Here is a 27,270-nt window from a genome sequence, read left to right as displayed (position 1 = left end):
TGGAACAATGCACATCCTGGGACGAGGTGCCAAGCCTCCTCCCCCAGGATGGGCAGGGGAAGCTTCAAAGGCATACCGCCTTTTATTAGCTTCTCCAGGCCACTTGATGTACTCAGCAACTGGCCCCCACCAGTCATGACCCCCACTCTGGTGGGAAGAAAGGCGGGAAAACCTAAGTGAGGAAAAGAGGTGTGCCAGCCTATGCCAACCTCACCCCTCAGGTAGGGGAGGCGAGGTGAAGCACGACACTGGGCTCCGACCATCTCGAAGATGGGGACCCCTGCCCAATCACAGCTAGGCTCCAACCCCCCTCCCACAGGATAGGAGCAGGCTAGGGGTGTAACTACCCCAGGACAGGGACCCATTGGTCCCTTCCCTTGCCCTACCTGCAACTGCCCTAAATTTAGTATTTTAGGGGCACCTTGTACCTTCCTTCCTCAGATCCCGATTGCAACAACAAGAAGGCCAAGAAACAATAAGACCTGCTGCGCAGCCGCTAACAAAAGGACGACTCCCACTGACTTGGCCCCAGAACCCAACAGGCCTATTGATCCTTAAACTTGCTCCTGTGAAACTCCAGCATCTGAAAGAGACACGTCAGTGATAGATTCCTTACCTTAGAATAATCCCCAGGCGTCAGACTGGATCCGAAAATGTTTGCGTAGCAATACCCCTGCGCGTCGGTAGGGGTCGTTAGCGCTGGAATGACGTCGCCGGAGTACTTAGACGCCGCCCTCCCGCGCTGACGTCAGTTCTTATTTTTTCTGCGCCAGCTAGCGCAGATCCGGAGAAGCTCTACCCCTTAGTCACTTTTTGACTAAACTTTTTTGATCTTTTGATCTGTTTTTCTCGAGTCTTTCGACTCCTACGATGCCGGTAGGGATGCCCGTGTTCAAACCCTGTTCCAAGTGCAGCCGACTGATGTCGGTTACCGACCCCTATCGCCGGTGTCTTCAGTGTCTAGGCCTCGACCACGACGACCGAACCTGCTCCGACTGCCGGGCCCTGATGTCTAAGGTGCGGTCCCGCAAGCGGCTTGAGCTCTGGCAGTCAGCCCCGCGCCGTTCAATGTCCCGGTCCCACAGGAGGTCGAGGGACCGGTCTCGGGGTTGGAACCCTCGTAGTTCCGAGAGTCGGCTTCGGGATCAAGGTCCTCAGGTAAGAGGCATGAGAGGTCGGAAAGGCGTCATCGTTCTTCCGACCCACCCCGACGCGGCCGGGGGGTTCGGGTGACACCACCCACGCGCTCCGGCGGCTGGGGGGCCTAACGGGTCGGGTGCTTCGGCTCCAAAGCAGTCGGGTGCTTCGGCCCCGGCGCCGCCGGCTACTTCGGTCCCGGCGCCGCAGGCCCTCACTGGATCCGGTTCCGGGTCGTCGGCGGTGGATCTCACCGACGCCGGCCCCTAGTATGTCGCCCCTAGCACCGCCTACGGGCGACGCCGTCCCCGATACTGCCCTTGATTTGGTTCCGGCGCCTCTCGACGTCGTATGGAGACTTTTACTTCCATGAACTGGCCCCATCCTTTCAATCTAAATTTCAGGTGATGGGTGACGAGGGAGATTGGGAGGGGTCTGTGGACCCTCTGGCACATGAGTGCCAGTCTCAACAGGACTGGACATGTGAGCTTGGGGATGCCAGTGGACTGGACACTTCGCCAGACACTGGTTTTGTCTCCCCTCAAACCATGGCTACGGTGTACTGTTGACGCAGGCGGCCATGGCATTGGGCCTAGAGCTCACCTTCGCGGCCGTGAGGACTAACCTCCTCACTGAGGTCCCTAAACCGCAGGCAAGCTCGGCTGAGCCTCTGCTGCCGTTTAATGAGGCCTTGTGTGACGTTCTTTTGGGCACTTGGTCCAAGCCCTCTACAGGTCAGCCTATAAATAAGAACGTAGCCAGACGCTACCGTTCGGCTCCGGGTGACTCTTGCTTCTTGTCCACCCACCCCAGCCCGAGAGCCTGGTTATCCAGGCCTCTACTTCCCAGACCGCATTCCCAACGACTCCGCCCGATCGGGAATCCAAGAGGTACGAGCAATTCGGTAAGAAGGTGTTCTCGTCCCTGAGTTTGGGACTGCGGTCAGTCAATACCGCATGCCTCTTGGGCCGCTACACCCACACTCAGTGGGACACGGTCGTGGACGTGCTGCCACAATGCCGGAGGAGGCCCGGACTAAACTCGCCCAAGCCCTTGTGGAGGGTCGAGATGCGGCACACTATTCCATCCGGTGTGAACTGGAAACCACAGACTCACTAGGAAGAGCGATGGCAACGACGGTGGCGGTTCGACTCCACGCCTGGTTGAGGACTGCCAACTTTTCGGCTGATGTCCAGGCCATCCTTCTGGACATGCCGTTTAATGGCCGTTGCCTCTTTGGAGACAAGGCAGACCATGCGCTTGAGCGCTTTGAGGACTCCAGGGCTACGGCCAAGTCCTTGGGCCTCTCGGCCCCACGCCAGCAAACGGGTGCCTTAAGCTCCTTTTGTGGCCAAGGAAGGGGCGCTCCCACACGTGCTGCCAGCCACGCACCGCAGACTAATACACAGCGCAGTGGCTGCCGTGGAAACCGCCGTGGCGGCAGTCTGGGAAAACGGCGAGGCCGGTCCACACCTTCCCCTGCAGCATCCGCCTCAAAACCGCCCTAGTCTGTACTTTCAGGCCCATGTGACGCCAGTGTGGGGGGCAGGGTTCGCCATCACCACTTCCACTGGCCCACTGTCACGTCTGACACGTGGGTGCTGCAATTCGTCCGAAGGGGCTACTCCCTCCCCTTCGAGGCGACCCCTCCAGCCATGCCACCGCAATACCACCGCGTGTCGGGGGATCATTTGCAACTTCTGCAAGAGGTAGTTATGGCCCTCTTGGCCAAGGGGGCCATCAAGCGTGTTCCTGGGCCAGAAGTAGGGTGTGGTTGTTACTCCCACTACTTTCTGGTACCCAAGAAGGGCAAAGGGGGTCTGCGCCCTATCTTGGACCTACGGAACGTCAACTGCTTCCTTAGGAAGAAGTTCAAAATGCTGACATTTGCTCAGGTCTTAGCTGCCCTGGACCCAGGAGACTGGATTGTAGCGTTGGACTTGCAGGACTCTTATCTCCACATCCCCGTCCTACCGGCGCTACCTGCGGTTCACGGTAGGCCACAAGCACTTTCAGTTTACCGTGCTCCCCTTCGGCCTTACCAGCGCCCCACGGGTGTTCACGAAAGTGATGGCGGTGGTCGCAGCTCATCTGCGCAGGTTAGGGGTTTAGGTCTTCCCCTACCTCGACGACTGGTTGTTGAAGGCGGGCTCGCCCCAGACCGTCGTCAGCCACCTCCAGACAACGGCAGACCTCCTGCACCAGCTGGGGTTTTCCATCAACGTGCCGAAGTCACACCTGTGCCCCTCTCAGAAGCTCCTCTTCATCGGAGCGGTCCTCGACTCGTCGCAGTTTCGGGTTTAAGCTCCCGAACAGCGGGTCCGGGATATTCAGGCTCTGATTTCAGTCTTTCAGCCTTTATCCCGGGTCTCGGTCAGGGTGACGCTGCGGCTTCTGGGGCTGATGGCCTCCTGCATCCTTCTGGTACATCACGCCACGTGGCGGATGCGGGCTCTGCAGTGGGACCTGAAGTTTCAGTGGGCTCAGCATCAGGGCAACCTGTCCGACAATGCCATGATCTCAGAGGGCACTGAGAGACAGCTGCAGTGGTGGCTCACGGACTGCGATTGGGTCAGCAGCAGATGTCTCTCCCTCCCCCAACCGGAGCACGTAGTTGTGACGGACGCGTCCCTCCAGGGCTGGGGAGGCCACATGGGAGAGGCGGAGATCAGAGGCCTCTGGTCTCCGTCGGAGTCCCGGCTCCATATCAACCTTCTGGAGCTGCAGGCGATTCGTCTAGCACTGAAGGCATTCCTCCCCTCTGTCCTGGGGAGTGTAGTGCAGGTGTTCATGGACAACACCACCGCCATGTGGTACTGCAACAAACAGGGCGGGGCAGTGTCGTGGACCCTCTGCCAGGAGGTTCTGCGCCTTTGGCAGTGGCTGGAACATCAGGGGGTGACCCTGGTGGTTCAACACCTGGCAGGTTCTCTGAACGCCGGGGCGGACGAGCTCAGCCAAAGGTGCTTGATGGACCACGAATGGCGTCTGAACTCTGACGTGGCGCAAGGCCTCTTTCTGCAGTGGGGAGAGCCTTGGTTAGCCACCGAAGAGAACGGGCAATGTCATCAGTTCTGCACGTTGGAATTTCCAGCGCGGCACTCGCTCGGAGACGCTTTTCGTCGCGAGTGGAGTTGCGGTCTGTTGTACGCCTTTCCGCCTATACCACTTCTGCCCAGACTGCCGAAGAATATAAAGCGCGACCGGGCCCAAGTCATCCTTGTGGCTTCGGACTGGGCGCAAAGGTACTGGTATCCCGGGCTACTCAGTATGTCAGTCGATCCCCCGATTCGTCTGCCTCTTCAGGAGGACCTTCTGTTGCAGCAGCAGGGAACAGTTCTCCACCCGAACCTGTTCAGTCTCCACCTCCATGCTTGGAGATTGAGCGGCGACAGTTGAGGCCATTTGACTTGCCTCCTGAAGTCTGTACTGTGATTCTGGCAGCCAGGCGTCCCTCCACAAAGTCCCACAAGTTGACCCTGCACACCCGAACAATTAGTAAACACAATGTAAATGCTTAATATGCATATGTTCACAAAGAGATCCAATTGTTCTCCCAAGAATATCCAAAGTCAGGTTTTTTCTTTAAGCAATCCTTTTATTCACAATTGTAGATCAAAACCAATAGCCAACGCGTTTCGTCCGAAAACCGGACTTCTTCAGGGCTACATTTAAAAAGATACAAAAAATATATATAAACATATGTACATAATATAGAAAACTTGTTCACAAAAGAGTAATTCATACTATTTAACAGAAGGTGAAATTACAAAGAACCAGACATTTTATGGTAGACACTATTCAGAAACAGACTTTGATTTCATCTCTTTTTCTTCCAGGGAGAACACACCCAAAGACAGAATATCAATCATGTCTCTTAATTTATTCAAATGACAAAACAAAAGCCAAATTTGCACTGGTTTATCACCTAGGTTTCTAAAGGTAGACAGAATGTCCAATGAGAGTTTAGGATAAAGTAGAAAAGTCTAAGCTAATTTAATTTAAAGCTAAGTATACAAATTATACAACATTTATCATAATTTGAAAATTCAGAATACCTGGATTCAAATATATCTGTATGGCACAGCTTCAGGTTGGTCTTTAAACTTGTGTTTTCAGAAATGATTCTATAAACAAATATATGCGAGTTTCAGTAATTCATACATAAACATACACAAACGGTCGGTCGGTAAACGCCTGCAGGTGGAACAGATTTGTGGCATGGTGCACAGCAAAGGCTGTGGATCCGCCCAATGCCCCTCTTTCTGAAGTTCTCCTCTTCCTTCTTTCTCTTGCCCAGCAGGGCTCTGCTCTGGGCACTATCAAGGGCTACCTTTCTGCCCTTTCCGCCTTCTTAAGGCTTCCTGATTAGCCTTCTTTGTTCAAGTCCCCGATTGTTAACAGATTCTTAAAGGGCATCACTCATATGTTCCCTCCTGTTCCTTTCGTGATGCCCCAGTGGGACTTGAACCTGGTTCTAACTTACCTGATGTGCGCTCCCTTTGAGCCGTTTCATAACTGTCCTCTCCGTCTTCTTACACTTAAGACTGCTTTCCTGGTTGCCATCACCTCTGGCAGGAGAGTGAGTGAGCTCCAGGCTCTTTCCTCTAAATCTCCTTTCCTTTCTGTCCATCCAGACAAGGTTGTGTTGCGGACAAAACCCTCTTTCCTGCCCAAGGTAGTCACAGCCTTCCACATTGGGCAGTCCATCACCTTGGCCACCTTCTTTCCGCCTTCGCATCCCTCGAAAGGGGAAGAGAGGCTCCACCGCCTGGACCCAAAACGTGCGCTCTCTTACTATCTAGATCACCAGTTCTGGGTGGATGACCAACTCTTTGTTGGTTACGTGGGCGCTAAGAAAGAACGGGAGGTGCACAAGCGGACCATCTCCCAGTGGATCGTGTTGTGCATCCAGGCGTGTTACTCTTTGGCTAAAAAGGAACCTCCTGTTGGGCTGAGGGCCTTCTCCACTCGGGCCATGGCGACTACTACTGCCCTGGGCCGAGGAGTCCCTTTGCAGGACATTTGTCAGGCAGCTACGTGGGCCTCGCTGCACACGTTCGCAAGACACTACTGCCTGGAGAGCCAAGTCCGGAGGGATGGCTTCTTTGACCGTTCCGTCCTCCAGGACTTTCTGGTGTGATTATTGGTTTGCAGACCCACCACCGGGGTTGGTATTGCTGGGGTATCTATTCTAAGGTAAGGAATCTATCTCTAACGTGTCTGTCAGATGCACAATTTGCTACTTGTTTAACAATATATCTGTAAGAGACATTAGTTAGTGATAGATTCCTTACCATTCCCACCCATCCTCCCCGTTCTGCGAACCGATATCTAGGGTTGTGGTCATCCCCTTTCAGGGCCCTAGTTTCATGGCACCAGTGTTGGTTCTATCATGGCTCTGCGTATCTGGTTCGGAAAAGCCGTGTATAAGAACTGACGTCAGTGCGCGAGGGCGGCGTCTAAGTACTCGGGCGACGTCATTCCGGAGCTAAGGACGCCGACGACTGCCGCGGACGAATTCTACCGATGCGCAGGGGTATTGCTACGCAAAAGTTTCCGGATCCAGTCTGACGCCTGTGGATATTCAAAGGTAAGGAATCTATCACTAACTAATGTCTCTTGAAGATATATCGTTACACAAGTAGTAACTTGTGCGTCTACTGCGGACAGCAACCCCGACAACCCCGGAGGACCTGCCTGCCTTGAACCTTCCAAAAGACTGGGACTCCCATAAGCAGTGTTTCTGCTCCAACAGCAATACCCCTGGTGCCAGCCAGGAAACGCAAATTCAGCCCACTCTGCACCCGTCAAGCCTGGCCTGTTCCTGAGTGACCCAAGACCACAAGGATGTCCCCCCGGCGACTAGGACCCAAAGTCCAGTGCCCAAAGACCCTCCTCGACAAACCAGACGATGCCTGCAGCCTCAGAACCAGGGACCCCTCCAACCGCGACCAGCAGAGGGTAAGGTTTCCAGACACTTAAAGACACCCCTGCACCTGGTGCCCTGCAACCCCCTGTGCCCTCCTTTGGGGTACCTACCTCTTCTCCATGATCCCAACTTACCTCTCGAAGTGGTGGTCGCACCTAGAGAATCTCCGTCCCGAGTCTGCAGCCTTTGTTCACTTTTTAACTTTCCCATTGGATAACATTGAGCGCCCAACGGCTCAAAAGCACCCTTCACCCAGGCTCCTGAGTGCCGCTGGAAGTGCAACAACTACTCTAATCTACTTCCCCACTTGCCCGGAATAAGTGACCCAGAGCCCAGCTCCCACAGCTACATGGCCTGCTTGCTTGCAGCCACCAACCGCAGGCGCCCTACCCTTCATTGAATTGCATTGGGCCTACTCTCTCTACACCCGGCTGCCTCTGTGCCGCTGAGGGTGTAACTACTGTACCTTTCTGACCCTGGGAGACCCCTGAGTCTATGCCCAGAACCTTCACTCCACCAGTCGAGTACTTACCTAAAAGCAGATAACTCACTTTCCTTCCATGGGTTAACTTGCTTGGTTTTCACTTGAAATTTCTTCTAAGTGTGGAGTTTTGAAACTTTAAAATATTCATCTAAAATCAGCCGAATAACGAATTCCGAATTACTCACCTGTGATCAGGAGAGAAGCGAGTACTGTATCTTTTCGCCCAGTATTGAACCGCAAAAGTAATCCAACTGTACTTACCAGTTACCTGCATTTTCTTCCATAGGAAACCATTGACTGTTTTTCTGTGAAATGTCTTCTAAGTGTTGATTTTTGCAAACTAGAAATTCTTTAAAAATCGTACCAGCTATCAAACCGTAAATACTTACCTGTCTTAGGTAGAGGTCCCAGTGCTGAACCTAGGAGTCCTGCACTGGATTACAAAAGTAACGAGAATCTACTTTACCTGTGACTTGGATTTCCTTCCATAGGATAACATTGCTTGGTTTTCACTGAAAAGTTTCTAAGTGTCAACTTTGAAAATACATTTATATTCTTTAAAAATCACAACTGTAACCAAAACGCTTTTACTTAACTGTTTACAGCTTAGGTCCCAGGACTGGATCCAGGATCCAGTCCTGTGGTTAGAAAAGTAATCCTTAAAGTAATCAACTACATTTATGTAGGAAAAACCCATTGAACTCCATGTTAAATTGTGTTTAGAATTGTGTTGCCCATTGCAACCACTGTAGCTATTGTACTTACAAAGTCTCTGTAAAGTAATTACCTAAAGTCACTCATATTGAGAAAAGTATATTTTGATACCTGTTGGTTCTAAAATAAAACAATTATATCTTTTGATATAAAATCAATTGGCCTAGAGTTCAGTTCTTGAGTGTGTGAAACCTTTTGCTGACTGAGTGTGTACAACAAATCCTTTACACTGCCTTCTGGTACTGCCTTACTGCTCGACCAAGCTACCACTTCAGAGAGTAAGGTTCTATCTAACTTTAGCCTCTGCCAAACCTCTGGAGACTCTTGGACTCTATACACACTGTACCTCATTTTGGTTCAGTATATATAGAGCCAGTTTCCTACAGTGAGGTGCTCTCTAACTTTACCTCTGCCTACCTTTGGGGTTTCACTGGACTCTGTGCACTCTATACCTCACTTTGGCATAGTATATACAGAGGCAGCTTCCTACTTCCAGTCAATCGAGATCGGAGTTCTCGGTGCCAGGCTGCCCTTTTATGCCCCAAAAATGCCCTCTGGTGAAACGCAGTCAGTAGCAAATGTTCTATTACGTTTCCTCCATCCTGATGACCACTTGCTGTGCGGTATAGTATCTGGCTATCCCAGAATTCTCCATTCTGCCACCTTCCAATATGACAAAACCCTTCACTTGGCGTGTAGCACTCCCTAACCCCCAACCTAGAGGTGTGTATGTGCCACTGGAAAAGTAGTTTGGCAACTGGCTTCCCCTCCCCTTCCGGAGTGCCAGCTTGTCTACATTAACAATAGACAAGCCCTTCTGCAGAGTGTTCCCCATTTGCCCTTCACAGGCGCCTTCGCCTCTCCAGCTTACCTCTTGGACTAACTCCTGTGTGGCTTCCCGCCAAGTAGAGGTAACCCCTTTGCGCCGCCCCGGTTTCTGTTGTCTCCTTTTAGTGAGTTTGCACGTAGCCCAGAAGGGCAGAAAGCTGTCTCAGGGAAAGACCCCGTGTGCAACTGTGGATGATCACAGTGGATTTAGGGCAACAATGTGGCAACTTTGTAAAAGTTGCACACTGCAATAAGTTGCAATAATAGTGACTTGGTCATCAAGTCGGGCTTAATGTAACAAGTTGTTTGATACCTTACAGTATCAACTTTAGGAGTCCCACTAAGAAGTTAGCTGGGTTGCTGTGGCAGCCTGCAACGTTGCATTCACAATAGGGCTACTTGCCTTTTCTTCAGTTAAAATGACAATTGCAGGTTTTTGCTTTTGAAACTAGTAAAACATATGTTCCACTTCTTAATATACACAATACCCTTCCTTAGGGCTCTCTAGGCCTAACTTAGGGTTGCCTTACATATATTTAATAAGGAGGACTTTGCCAATAAAAGTAATTGCAAATCCAAAGTAGAGTTTCCAATTTAAAACTGCCCTTCCATTCTGGAGTGGCAGACTAGGAGCCTTGTTTTACCTTTTTCACACCTAGGGTAGCGCAACCAGAGCAGCTGTCCCTGGTGTCACCTTCTAACTTACAGGCCCTGGAGACCATATGCCAGGGCCTTACAGCCTGTTACAAGTCAATCCAACACACATCCCTTAAAGGTCAGGGCACAGGCACTGAGGTCTGGTTAGCAGGCCTCTGTAAACTCTGGATCGAAAACCCAGCCGCATCAGTCCAAAACTTTGGCATGACCATACCCAAAAGATATTTCCTTACAACATCCCTGAGAAAGGGAGTAATTAAAAGTGCTTCGCTCTGCTCCTGAGGTGGAAGGGCTGGGGAGGAAAATGTGCATCCATTAATAAGCTGTCAAACTATACCAAGGTTGGGACATCCCAGGACCACTGAACAAAGGAGGGAGCCCAGACCTCTGAGCCAACACAAAAGGGGGGGGCTTTTCTTTGAAGTTTTGATGGGAAAGGCCCAGGCTGTGATATCGATGGGCAGAGCTGAGGCCCCCAGCCAATATGTCACCACTGACTCTTAAATAAGGCCATCTTGAATTGTTCCGCCATGCTATGCAATAGGGTTATAGGGATGGAGAGGTGATATACACCCTAGGATTGACCAGGGTTGCCTGACCTACTGAACTTTCCACCCCCACTTAAAAACACTTACGCAAGGGAGAAAAGGTGCTTTTTGTTGGTGCTGGACATTGGGACTGGATGGCAGCAGTCTTGAACAACTGATGTCCTCATGGACTAAGCACTTTGCCTACAGCCAACCCCAGGACCAGTGGGACTCACTTCAGGACCGGAGAAGCTGGTCTCCTTACATGCCCTAAAGACCATTTGGGGGAACAACTGGACTTTGGTGCCACACAGGAACCAGGATGCGTAAGGAAAAGGCTCCATGAGGCTAGGGCTCGCCACCCTGATGTATTGAGCCCAAGATTGTGAAGATCTGCCCAATGGGCCTGGGACAGGAGGATTTGACTTTTGATTTAAAGCAATCACGTTTGTTGGGTCTAAGAAATTGTAACCTCCTGCCTTTCTCAGCTATAATTCAAGCACTCCCAAAGCTGTAATTTTGTCGGGAGCAAATGTTAGGTGTTCTGCAACATCTGATGGTTTGTTAGAAGGCTACCTGCTTGTGTCTTCAGTAATGATCCTTCTGGTAGATACTCTGAACTCAGATTACGCACAGTCCACCCTCTTGTCCGTTCTGTTTACTGACGGGGCTTTGTGTCTTCTAAAGCAACTGATGTCAATATGCCTGGGTGGAGCTAATACATGGGTACATATCTCACTTTCGGAGCAGAACGATGTTCATGTGGAGCTGCACAACAACACCTACCAGTGTGTAGGAGTACTGCTTCCGAGTTTTCGGATCCAATCTTATGCCTAGGGAAAAATTCATAAGGAATCTGCAGTTACAGTCAAAAAGAGCGTTACCGAAGGGAAATATCTTGTTCACCTGTTCCATGGCTTATCAGCCTGGGTATCGCATGAGACTGGTGGAAGCAGGGAATTTAGATTGCCAGCCCAATTGCCATTGTGAAAAGTTGCTGATACTACTAGCAAGACAATAGTTGGTTTTAAAAATAAGTGCGTAGAAGAAAAAGTTCAATAAAGGTTTTAGAAAACAAAAATCATGTTTTAAATTTCTTCTTTCACTCTACTTGTCTGTTTTGAAGCTCGAGCCAGTCTCAGTCCTCGTATATTATAAGGAATCCTCAGCAACGACGGATAAGTCAATCCCAGCCAGTTCGTGGCAGAGATGAAGAGCAGGATGATATTGTATCAGCTGACGTGGAAGAGGTTAGTTTTTCAAAAGCTCTTTTTGAGCGTTAATGCTATTGATTTTGATGCGTTTAAAGTTTAAGTAGTTGATCTTGTCATTCACTATATTTCTAAAAAAATTACTCCATTAAGTCTTCTCAAATAATCACATTTACTTGACTTTTTTTTAATTATGTTACCTGTTATGAGTTGCAAATCGTTGTAGTCTAAAAAATTACTGTACTTTGAAGTCATTTTGATAATTCCTGATCAAACCTATGGATGTGGACCACTGCATTTGCCCAAATCTAATTTTTAATCACTTCTAAGTCAATTTATGATTGAAAGCGTACCCCCTACCTCACTAATTTTAAGGGAAGTTTATACTTATTGACTGTATTTAGTGCTTATGAAATTTTGCTTTGAGCAGCATTGTGCTCTGTTGAGATGTGAAAAAAAAGATGTGGACAGTGCTTAAACTCAGTTAGGAAACTGGGTTTTTGTTGCAGTACTCCCCCGCTTTTTGGCTAGTGTTTGACTGTAGTGTACTGGGTTCCTGCTAATTAGATGCCCAGTACCATTGTTCTTTCCCTAAAAATGTTTGATTGTTCCCCCAATTGGTAAAACATTTAGCACCGTCTCGAAGTCCCTAGTAAATGGTACCCTGGGACCCAGGACCTGAGGTACTAAATAGAGCCCCTAAGGGCTGCAGCAAGAATTGTGCCACCCTAAGGAGCCCCTCACCAAGCACCAGCACTCGACATCCTGTGATTATGGGCAAATCACTTAATCTCCCCATGCCTAACAAAAATGAATGTGTCCTTCTGTAGTGAAACTGATGCTAGTTTGCTCTATATAAAACTCTTAAACACCAAAAAAAAACATTCAAGACTGTCTTTGCAGGCTGCATGTTTTGGTGCAGACAAAAGTGAAAACACAACAGGTCACACATCCTTGTGTGCCATGTCCCTAACACTGTGTGTAATATATGCAAGTCACCCCTACAGCGACCTGAGAGCCGTAAGGAACGGGGCTGAATATTACATGTGAGGGCATACATGCTACAGCAGATATGCCCCTCCCACAGGATGAACTGCTGATTAGCCTCCTTGGGCCAGCAAGCTTCATATAGATGCCAACTTTGGAATGCAAATCAGACTCCTCTCACAGGAGAGGAAGCCCCTCTCATTTGTCCAGGACCCCCTAGGCACCTGGACTGGTCGGAAAATTCGCTAGTCAGGTTAGGTGTGCCTCATCCAGGCTAGTGCAATCCCTAAATTGGGCTACTGTGAGGTAATGGGACCTCCTGCAAAGGAAAAGACTGAGAAACCAGAACAACTTTAAAGTACCAGTGCATCTATTGAGTGGTAACGTTGTTTTGCTAGCATGATTTTTAGTTAATGGACAGTACTTATTTGATGGTTGTCCCTGTGACTTTAAAGATTTGCATCTTCTTTTTGTATTTCCTGCTCAGCTGTGAAATAGCTGCATATCTGAAAGAAACACGTTGGTTATAGATTCCTTACCTTAGAATTACCCCCAGGCGTCCGACTGGATCCGGAAACTTTTTGTTGTCAGCAGTACCTCTGCGTGTCGGACGGTGGCATCGGTCAGCTTCTTGTTAGTCATTGGCGTCGTGTTGCCGGGATGACGTCGCGGCAGCTACTTAGACGCCGCCCTTGCACGCTGATGTCAGTTCTTTTGTTTTCTGCGCCAGCCAGCGCAGATCCGGGAAGAGCGGTACTCCAGTCACTTTGGCTGACTTTATTCTTGACTTTTGTCGACATGTTTTTCGAGTCTTCGATTCCTGGTGCAAGAGGGATGCCTGGCTTCAAGGCATGCGGTTCCTGTAACCAACTGATGTCGGTGACGGATCTGCTCCACGTGTGCCTCTTTTGCCTGGAGCGTGACCATGACCCCAAGTCGTGCTCAAACTGCCGGTCAATTGCGCCGAAGGCTTTGCAGGAGCAGACCCTAAAGCTGCTTGAGCGCCGGCAGTTGGCTCCGCGCCGTTCAAAGTCGCAAGGGAGGTCGAGGGACCAGCCAGGGAGCCACCGCCATTCGTCCAAGTCATCAAAGTCTTCACACTCTGGGTGGTTAAGTCTAAGTATAAGAAGTCGTCGAAGAAGCATCGTCGCTCTTCGACTACTCCTCTTTGGTCGGCTGATGCATCAAGGGATGTGCCCTTCCTGCAGCACCGCGCAAGAAACCTGACAAGTCAACTCGGCTTTTCTCTTTCTTCCCGGGACCTGGAGCGACTCCCATCCAGCTTCGTACGTTCTACCAGGCGATGGATGCCATCTTTGGGCGGCCCAAACCTGCTGGTGTGTCTTAGGGCCATGCGGACTCGATTGGGGGGGGGTCTAGGCCTTCGCCGATGGCTGCGGCGCTGCAGTTCCCCCATGGATCCAAGGCTGGACCTGAATCGGTGCCGGTTGACCTGAATACACCTCCACCGGTGCAGATTCCTATGACACATGTACCGCATTCGACGCCGGTGGGTCCCTGCCTCCATCCCAAGCATAGGGTTTCGTGCCCCTGTTCACTCCTGGGGTCCCTTTTCGACCAGAATGGCACCCAGAGGATGAGTAAGAGGACTGGGAGGGGTCAGGAGACCCTCTGACCGACCAGTTAGATGAACAGGACTGGAGAGAGGAACTCTGGGGGATGCCAGTGGTCTCAACACCTCCCCTGACCTTGGCATGTTGTCTCCTCCTACTGTGGCTACGGAGCAGGGAGTGTCGTACGCAGTGATGTTGCATAGGGTGGCCGAGACTCTCAACCTCGAGCTTCCTACGGTGGGGAAAGGACTAACCTGACAGAGGTGCTTCAACCGCCTGCTAGCTCTTCGGAGCTCCTGTTACTGTTTAATGAGGCCCTCAGACATCCTTTTGGGCACGTGGTGCAGGCCCAAAACTGGGGCTCACGTGGACAGAATGATTGCCCGACGCCACCGCCCGGCCACAGGCACTGTCCTTTCCCAGCACCCCACCCCGGAGAGCTTGGTGGTCCAAGCTTCCACTTTCAAGAGTGCATTCCCTACCGCCCCACCGGAAAGGGAATCCAAGAACCTGGACCAATCTTGGGAAGAAGATATTCTCTCCTCCCAGCTTAGGACTACGATCGGTAAACGCTGCGTGTCTTTTGGGCCGTTATTCCCACTCAGTGTGGGATACGGTTGTGCAGGTGCTATCTCAGTGTCCGGAAGAGGCCCGGGCAGTGCTCTCCCAGGCTGTTGCCGCCGGGAGAGAGACGGCGAAGTTTACCATCCGTTGTGGGCTGTACACCGCCGGCTCTCTGGGCAGGAACATTTCAACGTCCGTATCTCTTCGTCGCTACGCCTGGATGAGATCGGCTGGCTTATCTGAAAGTGACTACTAGCAGTATCTTGGTCAACCTCCTTTGGGTGGAAGTGTTAGTTTACAGCCCTCACCCACGAATGAGTTGCTGTCCCCTCCTCGAAGGGCTACTGAGGACGGTGCTTCGTACATTAGAGTTGTCTCCTTGGCCGCCCGTGTTCTAAGTATGCAGCCCCCTTCGGTCCCCTGCCTGTGGACCCTTTGCTACATGTCCTCCACCATGGGTCGGGAAATGTGGAGCCGCTTCTGTCCTTTGTTGCTTCTCTTCATGATGCCCTTTTGGGCACCTGGGCTCGCCCAGCTTCCGGTGACCCAGTGGCTCGTTCTGTCTTGCACCTTCACCGTCCTACTCCACATGATCCAGTTTGCTTATTTGTTTACTCGGACGTTCAGGGGTTTGTTCTGCAAACTGCCTTCCCTTCCTTGCCTCAGCTGATGCTTCCTCCCTCCCTGGAGTCCAGATGGCTGGGGTCGTAACATTTTCGCCTCCACTAGCGCCTCCCTTCGCTCACTAAATACAGTGTGTGTCTTGGTTCGGGCTACCTCTGCGCTTTGGGACTCTACCTAGTCTCATCTTTCGGCCACCTCTGAAGGCGCTCGAGTTGACCTCCTTCATCTTCTCCGTGATGGCCATGATTTGGCGGAATTTAACATCCACTCGGCCTTTGATACTGCTGATTCATTAGGCCGTGCTATGGCTGGTTCGGTTGCCCTATGGCGCCTTGCTTGGCTATGGGATGGCGTCTTCCCGGAGAATATCCGGGAGCACCTTGTTGATTTACCCTTTGATGGGGGCCTTTTGTTTGATGCCCACGCTGAATCGGCTGTTCAGCGCCTCCTTGCGGGCTTTCGCCCTCCTCCGTAGGTCTGTTTCACAGGTCTTCTTCTTCTCACATGTTCTGGGGTGGTTACCCTCCGGATGCACTATGTGTTTAGGCTGGCAGAAGGCCAACTGTGGCAGTGCTGCACAAGTTGTTTGTGTTTTGTCCGCTGAATGTGGTTTGCCCCAAGAGGTGTTCCCCGTTGTTTGGGGTGTGCCATACTACATGTGGGGTACTTGTATGCTATCACCAAGCGCGGAGAGAAACTTGGAGACAGAGAGCTCACTTGGTTGCTGCTGGGATTGAGATTTCCGTCATGACTTCAAACAAATTAGTTGTAAAGGGACAGCTGAAATTCCAGGAGCCTAGTCCCGACAGCTCGACGACTTCGGAGGGCTGGAAGAGGTCCCCCGCTACACGGCGGAGGAGGGCACTGGACATCGAATGCTGTCTTATGTAAAGCGCTTTGATAACCTAATCCGTTCAAGATCCTGAAATGTGCAACGTAACTGATTCTATGTAAACTGCTGTGATAACATGTAACGGAACTGGTGCTATGTAAAGCGCTCTGATAACCTAATCGGTTCAAGTTCGCGCTATAGAAAACTCTAAAAATAAATAAATAAATTGTATAGCTCTGCTATCTTTCAAGCGGTCCTGGAGGCCCTTTTGGCCTCTATACGTCCATTGATGCCATTATCTTACCGTTGCACAGTATTCCATGTTGTGCCTTTTGGCACTGTCTCCTAAACATCATGGGTCGCCTTGCATCAGTACCTCATTCTCCTCCTTAAGAGGTTTTTAAGGTATTAACACGCCTCCTGCCATAAATGCACTAGGTGGGTCCCTTCGTGGCACCCGTGTTGCGTGGTCGTGGTTCGTCCCCTTTTGCTATGTATCCATCTATCTATCTATCTATCTATCTATCTATCTATCTATCTATATATATATATATATATATATATATATATATATATATATATATATATATATATATATATATATATATATATATATATATATATATTATAATATGTACGGATTACCCATAGGGTACCCTTTTTTCTACATCTCCACCTCTCCGCTGCTGCGAGGTCTGGTCCTATGTCTCCGTGTTTCAAGAAACATATCAGTGCTGTACTCGAGCTTGCCTTGTTCTGCGCGGCAGTGTCTCTTTTCAGTACGTTTAAGTGCACTTCGTTGCTTTTTCATTCATCTTCGGCATTAAGGGATCCTTGCGTTCCACCTCCTGGGGGGGGCGGGGCTCCAGGGCCGCAACAGGAGCAGATTGTGCTGCCTCCTCGGGTACCAGACTCAGGGTAACCTGCCTTCCCGACTCCAGGTACGGATCAGTCGCATTTTCTTAATGCGATGTTCGGCTTGTTTGCCAGAGCAGCTAACCATACTGGTGCATCGGTTGGCCCCATGGGTCTGCTGGCATACTCCCTGGGAGGCTTGCCACCTCCCTTCCCTCAGGCATCTCTCATGCATTTTATGCCGATGGCTCCAGGCCGAGATTCTCGACACCGGTGCAGTCTCTGGAGGGACGAGTGCAGCTAGACGGATCTTCTCTGACGCCATCTGGTTCCGGGCTGGCACCGACTCGACCAGCAACGTCTTCTATCCCGGTAGACCTCCATTCGACCCGGGTACCGAAGTCACCGGCGCCACGTCTGGCACCTCCGAAGCAGATTGCGAGGATGAGGTCTAGAAGGGAAGCACAGAGGCTAATGGAAGAGGAGGAGTTTTGAGAACAATATGAGGATGCTGAGGAAGATGACATTGTCGACCTTGATCAAGATTTTGAAGGCCTACAGTAAGCTAGTGGCCTATATATATATCTTCAATGGGAACACTCCCCCCAAAATGTCTTCCAAAGCAGGAGGACCTGCAAAATTTAAGTTTAACATTTTGACCGAGGTGCACCATTCTCTTTCTATTGTCTCTGAGCCATTGCTTCCTTTCAACAAGGCTTTGATTGAGCGCATTCTTGAGGTGTGGCAGACGCTGATGACTGCTCCTTCTGTTTCTAGGTCTGTGGCGAGGAGGTATAAGGTGGATTTTGGGATCCTGCTTTCCTATCCATCCACCCATCCATCACCGGAAAGTTTAGTTGTCCAGGCAACGTGTACCTTGATGCAGTCTGCAGGGTCATTCCCATCTATTACTGCAGATAGGGAGTCCAAACGCATTGAGCAATCCTCAAAGGTGTTCTCTTCAGGAAGTATGGCTCTCAAGTTACAATGCTACAATCCTGTTGGGCCGCTATATCCTTGCACTGATGGACTCGGCAAGAGAAATGCTCCCGTGCGCCAGGTTATACAATCGGGTCTGGACCCTGCTGACTAGGTGGCCGGTGCAATGGGATCCTTCGTTGCGACCAGGAGGCATGCTTGGTTATTGAGGTTGGCGGTTTCCCCGGATGACCAAGCTACTCTGTTACACATGACTTTCGATGGATCTCATCTATTTAGGGACAGACCGTACTCTGCGCTGCAGAGCTTTAAAGACAGCTGAGCCACAGCAAGTTCTTTGGGTCTCTGGTCACAATCCAGGGACTTTGGATACAGCAAGTTTTGTGTGTTTGGCAGGACTTTATCCTTTCAAGCCAAGTAGCAGCCGCAACAGCAGGCAAACCCCTGTACAGGTCATACAGGAGAAAGGGCAGAGGTTGTCTGCGAGGTATAGCACAGCAGCAGGTCTACTCCTCCTCCTTGTCTTCTGGCCCTCCAACTGGTACGGCAGAGAAGTGGCTCTAACTCCTCCATCCTAGAGCATGCTTGTCCCATGGGAGGACAAGTATCCCATTTCCTACAAAATGGAAGGTCTGTTACTACACATCTCTTGGTGTTGAACATCGTAGAGAATAGTTACACCCTCCCCTTCTGGGTGTTCCCCCTCCTTTCCCTCCTCGTCAGGGTTTGTGCTCAGAAGAGCACCTCCTGCTTCACCAGCAGGAAGTTCTATCCTTACTACAAAAAGGTGCGATTGAGGTGGTTCCGAAGTAGGAAAGGTGCCAGGGATGCTACTCCTGGTACTTCTTGATTCCCAAAAAGGACGGACGCTTGAAGCCTGTCCTAGACCTTAGGATCTTGAATTTTTACCTCAAACAGGAGAAATCCAAGATGCTGACCCTGGCTCGGCTTCTTCTTGTGCTGCAGAAGGAGGACTGGATGGTGTCGATCGATTTGCAGGATGCTTATTTTCGCATTCCCATCCTGAAGTTGTATCGTAAGTATATTCATTTTACGGTGAGGTCTCCAATTCTACCAGTTTGCAGTCCTTCCATTTGGTCTTACTTCCGCATCTCAGGTCTTCACAAAGGTGATGGCAGTGGTTGCAGAACATCTCAGAAGATCGGGGATTCCTGTTTTCCTCTATCTGGACGACTGACTGCTCAAAGCAAAGTCACCAGAGATGGTACTGCATAATTTGTAAGCAATAACACGTCTGTTGTTCAACTTTAGGTTTTCGATAATTGTACCCAAATCTCACCTGGTGCCCTCTCAGCGCAACCTGTTCATAGGGGCAGTACTGGGTACTAGTGTGACTCAATCCTTCCTGCCTCTAAATGGGATTCAAGAAATCCTGGCTTTGATTCCACTTTTTTAGAATTGAGGGTCTGTTCCAGTTCTGAAGGTCTTGCACCTGCTTGATCAGTTCGCTTCCTGCATACTGTTGGTCAACCATGCACGCTGGCATATGAGGGCCCTCCAGCAAGCAGTGGTTTCAACGCAACGGAGATCTCGAGAATGTGGTCAGGATGTCCAGAGGCACTGCAGCGGAGCTGTTATAGTGAAGTGTTTCGGGCAACCTTTCTCAAGGGAAGCCTATTCAACCTCCTCCAGTGGCCACAATGATAACGGATGCTTCCTCTTTAGGGTGGGGGAGCTCATCTTGGGGATCTGTAGGTCAAAGGCCTATGGTCTCCAGAGGAAAGAATTTAACATCAATCTTCTGGAATTGCATGTGATAGGTTTGGCTCTAAAGGCCTTTTTTCCTTTCGCGGTCAGTCAGTTAAGATCAAGACGGACAACACTACTGCGATGTGGTACATCAACAAACAGGGAGAAGTAGAGTTGTATCTTCTTTGTAGAGAGGCTCTGCGACTCTGGTCCAGGACCATCAGATTTGCGTGATCGTTTATCATCTGACTGTGGAACGGAATGCATGTGGACAGTCTGTCAGCAAAATTCGGGCGGTCACGAGTCGCGTCTCCATCCAGAGGTGGTCTATCACATTTTTAGGATGTGTGTGTTTTCTCGGTTGGACCTGTTTGCCACTTGCGTGAACTCACACAGCCCGTCGTCTTCAATCGCCAGTATCTGATGTAGGGAGCTCTTAACAGCTACTCTTCAGGGCTACTTGTCAGACTTGTCGGCTTTTCTCTGTTTACCAGATCAATCCTCGTTGTTTAAATCTCCCATATTCATATTATTTTTTGTTTTATTTATTTTTATTTTATTATTTAAGCTTATAGAGAGCGACAGCTACCCGTAAGGGTCTCCCGGTGCTAAGATACTGCAGCTAACAGGAGATGGTTGGCCAAGTAATTATAGATCGAAAAGCCAGGTCTTAACGGCTTTACGAAAACATATAATGCTGTCCTCAGACCGGATGGCTGGAGGAAGGGAGTTCCATAATTTGGGCCCTAAGTAAGAAAAGGAGCGTCCTCCCATTCTGGAGAGCTTGATCCTGGGAACTGAGAAGAGGTATTGAGAGGAAGAGCGGAGGGAACGGGAAGGAAAATAAGGTTTTACTAATGCCTGTAGATAACTCGGAGCCACCTTATGCCTTATCTTATGCATGTAGGTGAGAGCCTTGAACTTCACTCGGTTTTCAACCTTCAACCAGTGAAGATCACGGAGGCGGTTGGATATGTGGTCAGTTTTGCGACAGCTGCTAAGAAGGCGCGCTGTAGCGTTTTGAACTAGTTGCAGGCGTCGAGTGACAGCCTTGGCCGCACCCAGGTAGAGTATGTTGCCATAGTCCAACCTGGAGGTGACCAAGGCACCCACCACCATCCTTCTTGTGTCATCAGGCAACATCCACAGGATCTTGCGAAGCCAACGTATAATGGTGAAACACATAGCAGATACTTTGCTAACTTGACATTGCATTGTCAGGCCCTTGTCAGTGACAACACCTAAATTTCGTACCTGCTCCACTGGTACAGGGAAGGGACCTAGGTTTGTTGGCCAGTGTCTCGAGGTCCATAGATTAGGCTTCTGCCCTAGGACAAGGACCTCCGTCCTCTCGCCATTCAGCTTGAGGTTCATCCATTTTGCTATTTCACCAAGCCCAAGCTGAAGGCGGGGGGAGGAGGCCTCGCAACAGTTTGTAGGTGAAAAGATGACCTGGGAATCGTCTGCATATGTGAATAATGTGAGACCGACATTGTCAGCTATGTGAGCTAAGCGGGTAAAATAAAGGTTAAAGAGTAATGGACTGAGGATAGAACCCTGAGGGACACCATGGTGCTGTGAGTAGGTATTGGAATGACAGACCGGGAGAAGATTTGAAAAGTGCGTTTGGAAAGAAAGGAGGCCAGCCAGTCAAAGGCTAGTCCTTCCACGCCCATGGTGGCTAAGGCGTCAAGAAGGATTTTGTGAGAGATGGTGTCAAACGCTGCACTGAGATCAAGTAATATCAGCGCGGCCGTTTCACCTTTGTCGAGCAGGGACCTTTTTTCGAGCAGGGACCATAGGTTTTCAGTAACCCCTAAGAGAGTGGTTTCCGTCGAAAAACCCGGCCGGAAACCTGACTGTGAGGGATGAAGTAAGTTGTTGGAGCTCACATGCTGAGTAAGATGAAAATGGATGTGACGCTCCAAAACCTTGGAAAAAGCAGGTAACAATGAGATGGGGCGGTAGTTGACAAGAAGTGCGGGATCGGCGGTTGGCTTTTTTAAAATTGGCGTGACCATAGCATGTTTCCAAATGGCAGGGATCGTGGCAGTCTTTAGTGATAAGTTAAGGGTGGAACAGATTTTTAAAAAATGCTGGGGGTCAAGCGCCCTAAGTACAGAAATAGGGAGGGGATCCAAAGGAGAGCCAGATTTTACATTACAGTAATTCCTGAAAACCCTCAGGCTGTAATTCAGGCCAAGCTGAAAGCGGGTGGGGAAGGGAGGTCTCGGGTCGGGGTGCTTTCACTGCTAGAGTGGGTTGGGCTATGGTCTTGTTATTAGAGTTGCAGGTGGAGATGTCCAGATGGATCTTTTACACCTTGCTTAGGAAAAACTGGGCGATCTCATCGCATTTCCTGTCTGACAAGGGAGGAGATTTAGCTAATGTGGAGGAGCCTGCATAAGGTTCATTACATGTCTCACAAATAGGCTCCTCCCTCTCGCTGTATCATGCCTCAGTGGGATTTAAATGTAGTTCTCACTTTCTTAATGGGGTTACCTTTTGTACCTTTACATAGTTGCCCCTTAAGGTTCTTAGCGTTTAAGACGATTTTTCTGGTTGTCCATAGGAATCCATTGTCTGCTTTTCTGTGAAATTTCTTCTTAGTGTCTACTTTTGAAAACTTGAAATATTCCTTAAAAATATATCAACTACTGAAACTTAATTACCTACCTGCCTTAAGTAGAGATCCCAGTACTGGACCTAGGAGCCCAGTACTGGATTACAAAAGTAACGAGAAAGTACTTTACCTGTAACCTGAATTTTCTCCCATTGGATAACATTGCTAGATTTTCACTGAAAAGTTTTTAAGTGTGTGAACTTTTAAAATCCCTGTATATTCCTTAAAAAGCATTGCAATAACCAAAACGTTTTTACTAAACTGTTTTCAGCTTACACCCCAGGACTGAATCTAGGATCCAGTCCTGGCATTACAAAAGTAATCTACAAAGTAATTAACTGCATTTTTGTAGAAAAACCATTTGAGATCAATGTTAAATTGTGTTTAGAATTGTGTTGCCTACTGCAACCTCTGTACCTATTGTGTTTACAAGTTATTACCTTTCTGCAAAGTACTTACCTGAGATCACTCATAATTGAGAAAAGTATATTTTGATACCTGTTGGTTCTAAAAATAAAACTATATCTTTTGATATAAAAACAATTGGCCTGGAGTTCAGTCCATGAGTGTGTGAAACCTTTTGCTGACTGAGTGTGTACAACAAATGCTTTACACTGTCCTCTGGTACTGCCTTACTGCTCGACCAAGCTACCACTTTCGAGAGTAAGGTCAGCCCTGACTTTAACCTCTGTTATACCTCTGGGGTGTGTGGTCTCTATACACACTGTACCTTACTTTGGTCCAGTATATATAGAGCCACTTTCTCACAAGAACCCTGTCGTGTTTGGTATCCAACATGTTGGAATCATACCTTCCACTCCATAAACGGAAATGTAAAGCACCTTTGGGAGGTCCTCAGTGCTCCCGATTACCAGACTTCCAGATCCGGACAGCAAGCTAGGGCTGCTGCTGGCCAGGGACTCGGTTCTGCCCTCCTGCTGCTGAGCCAAGCACATGCAGGGTAAGGCAGAAAAATAGGCATTCTGTCACAGGGAGGTTTGACCACCTCCCAGACAGGGTTTAGTGTATTGGTGCAGGGTGGGGTGTAGGAAACTAGCTCTATATATACTACACCAAAATGAGGTATAGTTTGTATAGTGTCCAGGTGACCCCAGAGGTAGGCAGAGGTTAAAGTTAGATAGAACCTTACTCTCTATTTGTGGTAGAGTAGTCGAGCAGTTACGGCAGTATTAGAGTACAGTGTTAAGCATTTGATGTACACACTGTCATCAAATGAATTCACACTCAAGAACTGAACTCAAGGCCAGATGTTTTTGTATTAAAAATATACTGTTTCATTTAGAACCAAGCAATCCTGGCACAGGTAAGCATTAATTACTTTACAGTAATGCGTTGCTGAATGTAGAACAGTTTGAAAATGCAACAGGAATTGTACTTTGTTTGCTTTACAAGGGATGCAGTAGGTTGCAATACTTAGCAAATACAGGACATTGAAATACATATGCTTTTTCAGTAAATTACAGGTAAGTTACTTTTTACTTTACTTTTCTAACTCCGTGCTGGATAGCTAGATTCAGCACTTTGAAATTTCCTGCAAACAGGAGAGTAAATAAGTTTGTTATTCGTGCGATGTTTAAAGAATATTTTTAGGTATCAAAACTCCACACTGAGAACCTTTTTGGGAGAAAATTGTCATTGTTATCCTATGGAGGAAAAACAGGCTAGCGGTTCAAAAGTAAGTTATCGACTGTGGGAGTTGAGGTTCTGGGGTTACACTCGGGGGTCCCCCAGGGTCAATGATGCACTCCTGGTACACCCTCAGCGGCACTAGGGCAGCCGGGTGCAGAGTGTTAAGGCCCAATGTTATCCTACGGAGGATGGGGGTCTCAGGTTGGTGGCTGCTAGCAAGCAGACTACACAGCTGTGGGAGCAAAGCTCCTAGAGTTTAGCTCAGGGCAGTTGGGGTTGCAGGTCAGCACAAAAGGTGCACCCTCAGCGGCACTGGGGCGGCCGGGTGCAGAGTGCTGTTTCTGATGGATACATCTGTAGGAGAGTAGGGTCTGCAATCCTATGATCACCCAGATTTTTGCTTTTGTTTCACTGGTTTACGACTTTCTCTGGCTGTGTGCCTGCTAATCAGACCCACAGCCTAGCTGTTCTCTCACTAAATTGACACGTGTACCTTAGGTGCATTATCCAATTGGTACTGGGCCACCTTATCAGACCCTGTAACTCAGGGCATAGGTGTACCCAGGGCCTACCAGGGGCTGAAGCATGTATTATGCCACTCCTGGATGGCCATCTAAATCTGACACAACTGGCTGCACGACAGCTGGGGCAAGGTGGTGTAATCACCCTTTGCTTTAGATATAGTATACCTATATCTAACCCTAAAATGGACACACAGATTCCTATCAGTCTCTCCTATGGCAGACCTTGACAATCCTGAAGGCAGAGTGCTTGGAATCGTGTGAGATGGTGCTCTGGCATGAGCTGAGCCCGTTTGCAGCTTGCGGAACCAAGTCCTAATAGCTGTTCCATGATAACGCATACCATATACTCTTAAGTGCATTATAATCCTCGCGGTTAAATGCTATCTTTGGTATCGCTTTATCAAAACATGTCGAGTAAGGTGTCATACGAATTGGAATACTAACCCCTCGCCAATTCTGGCGACGGGGTTAGCATTCCACCCTTCTAGAGGGACACGACATGTATGTAACTGTGAACCCCGGTTAAAGTTAACTCGAGCCTCAGCATCACAAAATGGATGCTGCCACCACAGACACAAGTCTGACCCCCTGCAGCTGGGAGTCCTTCCAGCGAGGGGAGCTTGGACAAAGGGTTTCCTGTCAGGGGCGGTGCTAGCACCATCCCAGACAGGGTTTTGTGTATCCTGGGTAGGCAGGGCTTTACAGGAAGGTGACTGCAAGTGGCACCCCGGTGCTCACTACGCATCTGCCGGCTAGAACCAGTTCCAGGGGCACACCAGCCCCTGGCCTGGGGAAAGTCCGGCATGGGAGAGGGGTGTAACCACCCCCCTTCCTGGTCCCACCCCTAGGGCAGGACCTAGTCGCGTACCCACCCCTTTCTTTAGGATAAAGGCAGGAGCGGGGACCCTTCCAAATTAGATCATCTTTGAATCAAGAAACTACTTTCCAAGAAAGGAACTCTCGACTCTTCTCAAGATTTCTCCCTTGTGACTAAGGAGTAGTCACCCTGCATCCGCAGGCACCATCTAAGAACTCTGCGGTTTGCTGCACGTCCTTCCTCCGGAATCCGACTGACCAGCTCGACGAGACCCGGCTTCCCTGGCACCTCTGACCTCTACCTACCTCTACAGCTAAGCTGAAAACCGTAGGTGCGACGAGACCTCGAGGGACCGGCCATCATCAGAACTGCACGACTGCTATCCAGCACGACCGCCGAGGGATCCTCTGGTGTGTGCTTCGGGGTCCGAGAAGCCCCGACCCTGAGCAGCTCCAGCACCGAAGACCAGCCCCCCAGCATCCACGAGATCTGCGTGGGGCCCTTCTGCTTTTTGGCTGCTCACCGCGTTGTCTGGCTACTAGCCCGCTGGCTTGTGGCCTTCCCGACGACAACCGACGACATCACCACTGCTAGTCTGGTTGCTCCAGACTGGCCCTTGCTCCCTTCCAAAAGAGGAGCACCCCGGACCCTCCTGGTCCACTCCAGACGCCATTTTAGGTCCACCGCGTGGGCTTGAATTTGCCAAGACTTGTTGCCCCAATCCTGGGTCCAGCGACGTCGACAGCATCAACCATCGTGGGACAGCTCGCAACTCCATCCTGGTCGCCGACAACACCTCCTGGTCCGTGAGACTGCAGAGCCCAGCGTCGCCCACTCACCTGGTCGAGGTGACTCCATCCGGTGCCATCCTGGTGCCCATCTGATCACTGGCTAGTGATTCAGGACTTGGTCCCCTCTGCTAACAGGTGTCTTCCATCTTCGATCCAGGCTTGGATCCATCGAACAATCTTCACTGGTCGCCTGCCAGCAACTCCTTCTTTCAGGCTCCTGGTTCGTCAACAAAGGTTTCCGACGTCTTTTCAGACCTATGCAGCCGCAGCCCCTGGGCTAGGTAACTTCGGCATTTCGGTGCCCCAGCATAGCCTCACTATCCAAGGGTCCAGATCCACTTTCGTTTACAACCTACCTTATCGGGTTCGCCCGAGAACACTAACTTTGCTTTTACTAGCTCCCATAGACTTTGTCCGCATCCCGCGTGAGAGTGCACACTCTGCACCCGAGTCCCCTAGGCCTCCTACTAGTAATCTGAAGGTTCAGTAACGTAGTCCTAGCGATTCCAAAGCCTATTAGTCCAGTACTTACCTGCTAGTGATATCGCATTCCACTTTCATAGTATATGGTTTTTCGTGCCCCTTGGGCATTTGTGTAAATTGTGCAACTTAAAGTATTTTCGTAAGAGTTTTGTTGTGTGCTTAGTACCCTGTCCTCATAAAGAGTACAGGGCTGTTGTGATCTAAATAAATACACTGTTTATTTTCATAACACTTGTGTGGTGTCCTTTCACTTGGTGTTCAAGGGGTATATGTGATGGTATAACAGCTGGCTTAACACGCCTTCTAGAGTTTAGCCCGAAGACTGCTCTTGTCCATGCTACTAGGATAGCTGGTCTATCGGTTGACTTACAACCAATCACCATAAGGGTTGTTTGGACTGATACATAGTGATCACTAGAATAGTGAACACTGAATATCAGGCCAACTTCTCACAACATCTGCCTGTGGATTCCTCACCTTATGAATATCCCCTGCGCCAGCATTCCGCGGAAATTTTTCCTAACTCCCCGCACCAACGAGGTCTGTGTAGGAAGGTGGATACCGGACTATGGTTACCCCCAACTTTTTGCCTGGTGTTTTGCTGTTTTTTTTAACTTAGTTGACCTGGGACCCTGCTATTCAGGGCCCCAGGCCTACTGCTCTCTCTGTAAAATGGATTCCATGTACCTTAGGTACATATCTAATGGGATACTGAGTCCCCTTATCAGCCCCTGTACAGTGTACCTTAGGTACCCAGGGCATAGGTGTACCCAGGGCCTACCAGGGGCTGCAGCATGTATTATGCCA

General features: G+C 49.6%; 1 protein-coding gene across 18 annotated transcripts in view; it reads left to right on the top strand.

Moving 5' to 3' along the window:
* Positions 1-27,270, top strand: part of UBR5 (ubiquitin protein ligase E3 component n-recognin 5) — a 2,064,863-nt gene that overhangs the window by 1,258,359 nt on the left and 779,234 nt on the right. For all 18 annotated transcript variants that reach the window (XM_086966085.1, XM_086966077.1, XM_086966080.1 and 15 more), the window contains one exon: positions 11,406-11,529. In XM_086966085.1, the coding sequence (XP_086822211.1) occupies positions 11,406-11,529 (124 nt within the window). The remainder of the gene's footprint in view (positions 1-11,405; positions 11,530-27,270) is intronic.

The sequence above is a fragment of the Lissotriton vulgaris genome, chromosome 4_1 (genome assembly GCF_964263255.1).
Source record: "Lissotriton vulgaris chromosome 4_1, aLisVul1.2, whole genome shotgun sequence".
Lineage (NCBI taxonomy): Eukaryota > Metazoa > Chordata > Amphibia > Caudata > Salamandridae > Lissotriton > Lissotriton vulgaris.
Note: the sequence above shows the minus strand (reverse complement) of the source record. Positions and strands in the feature narration are given on the sequence as shown.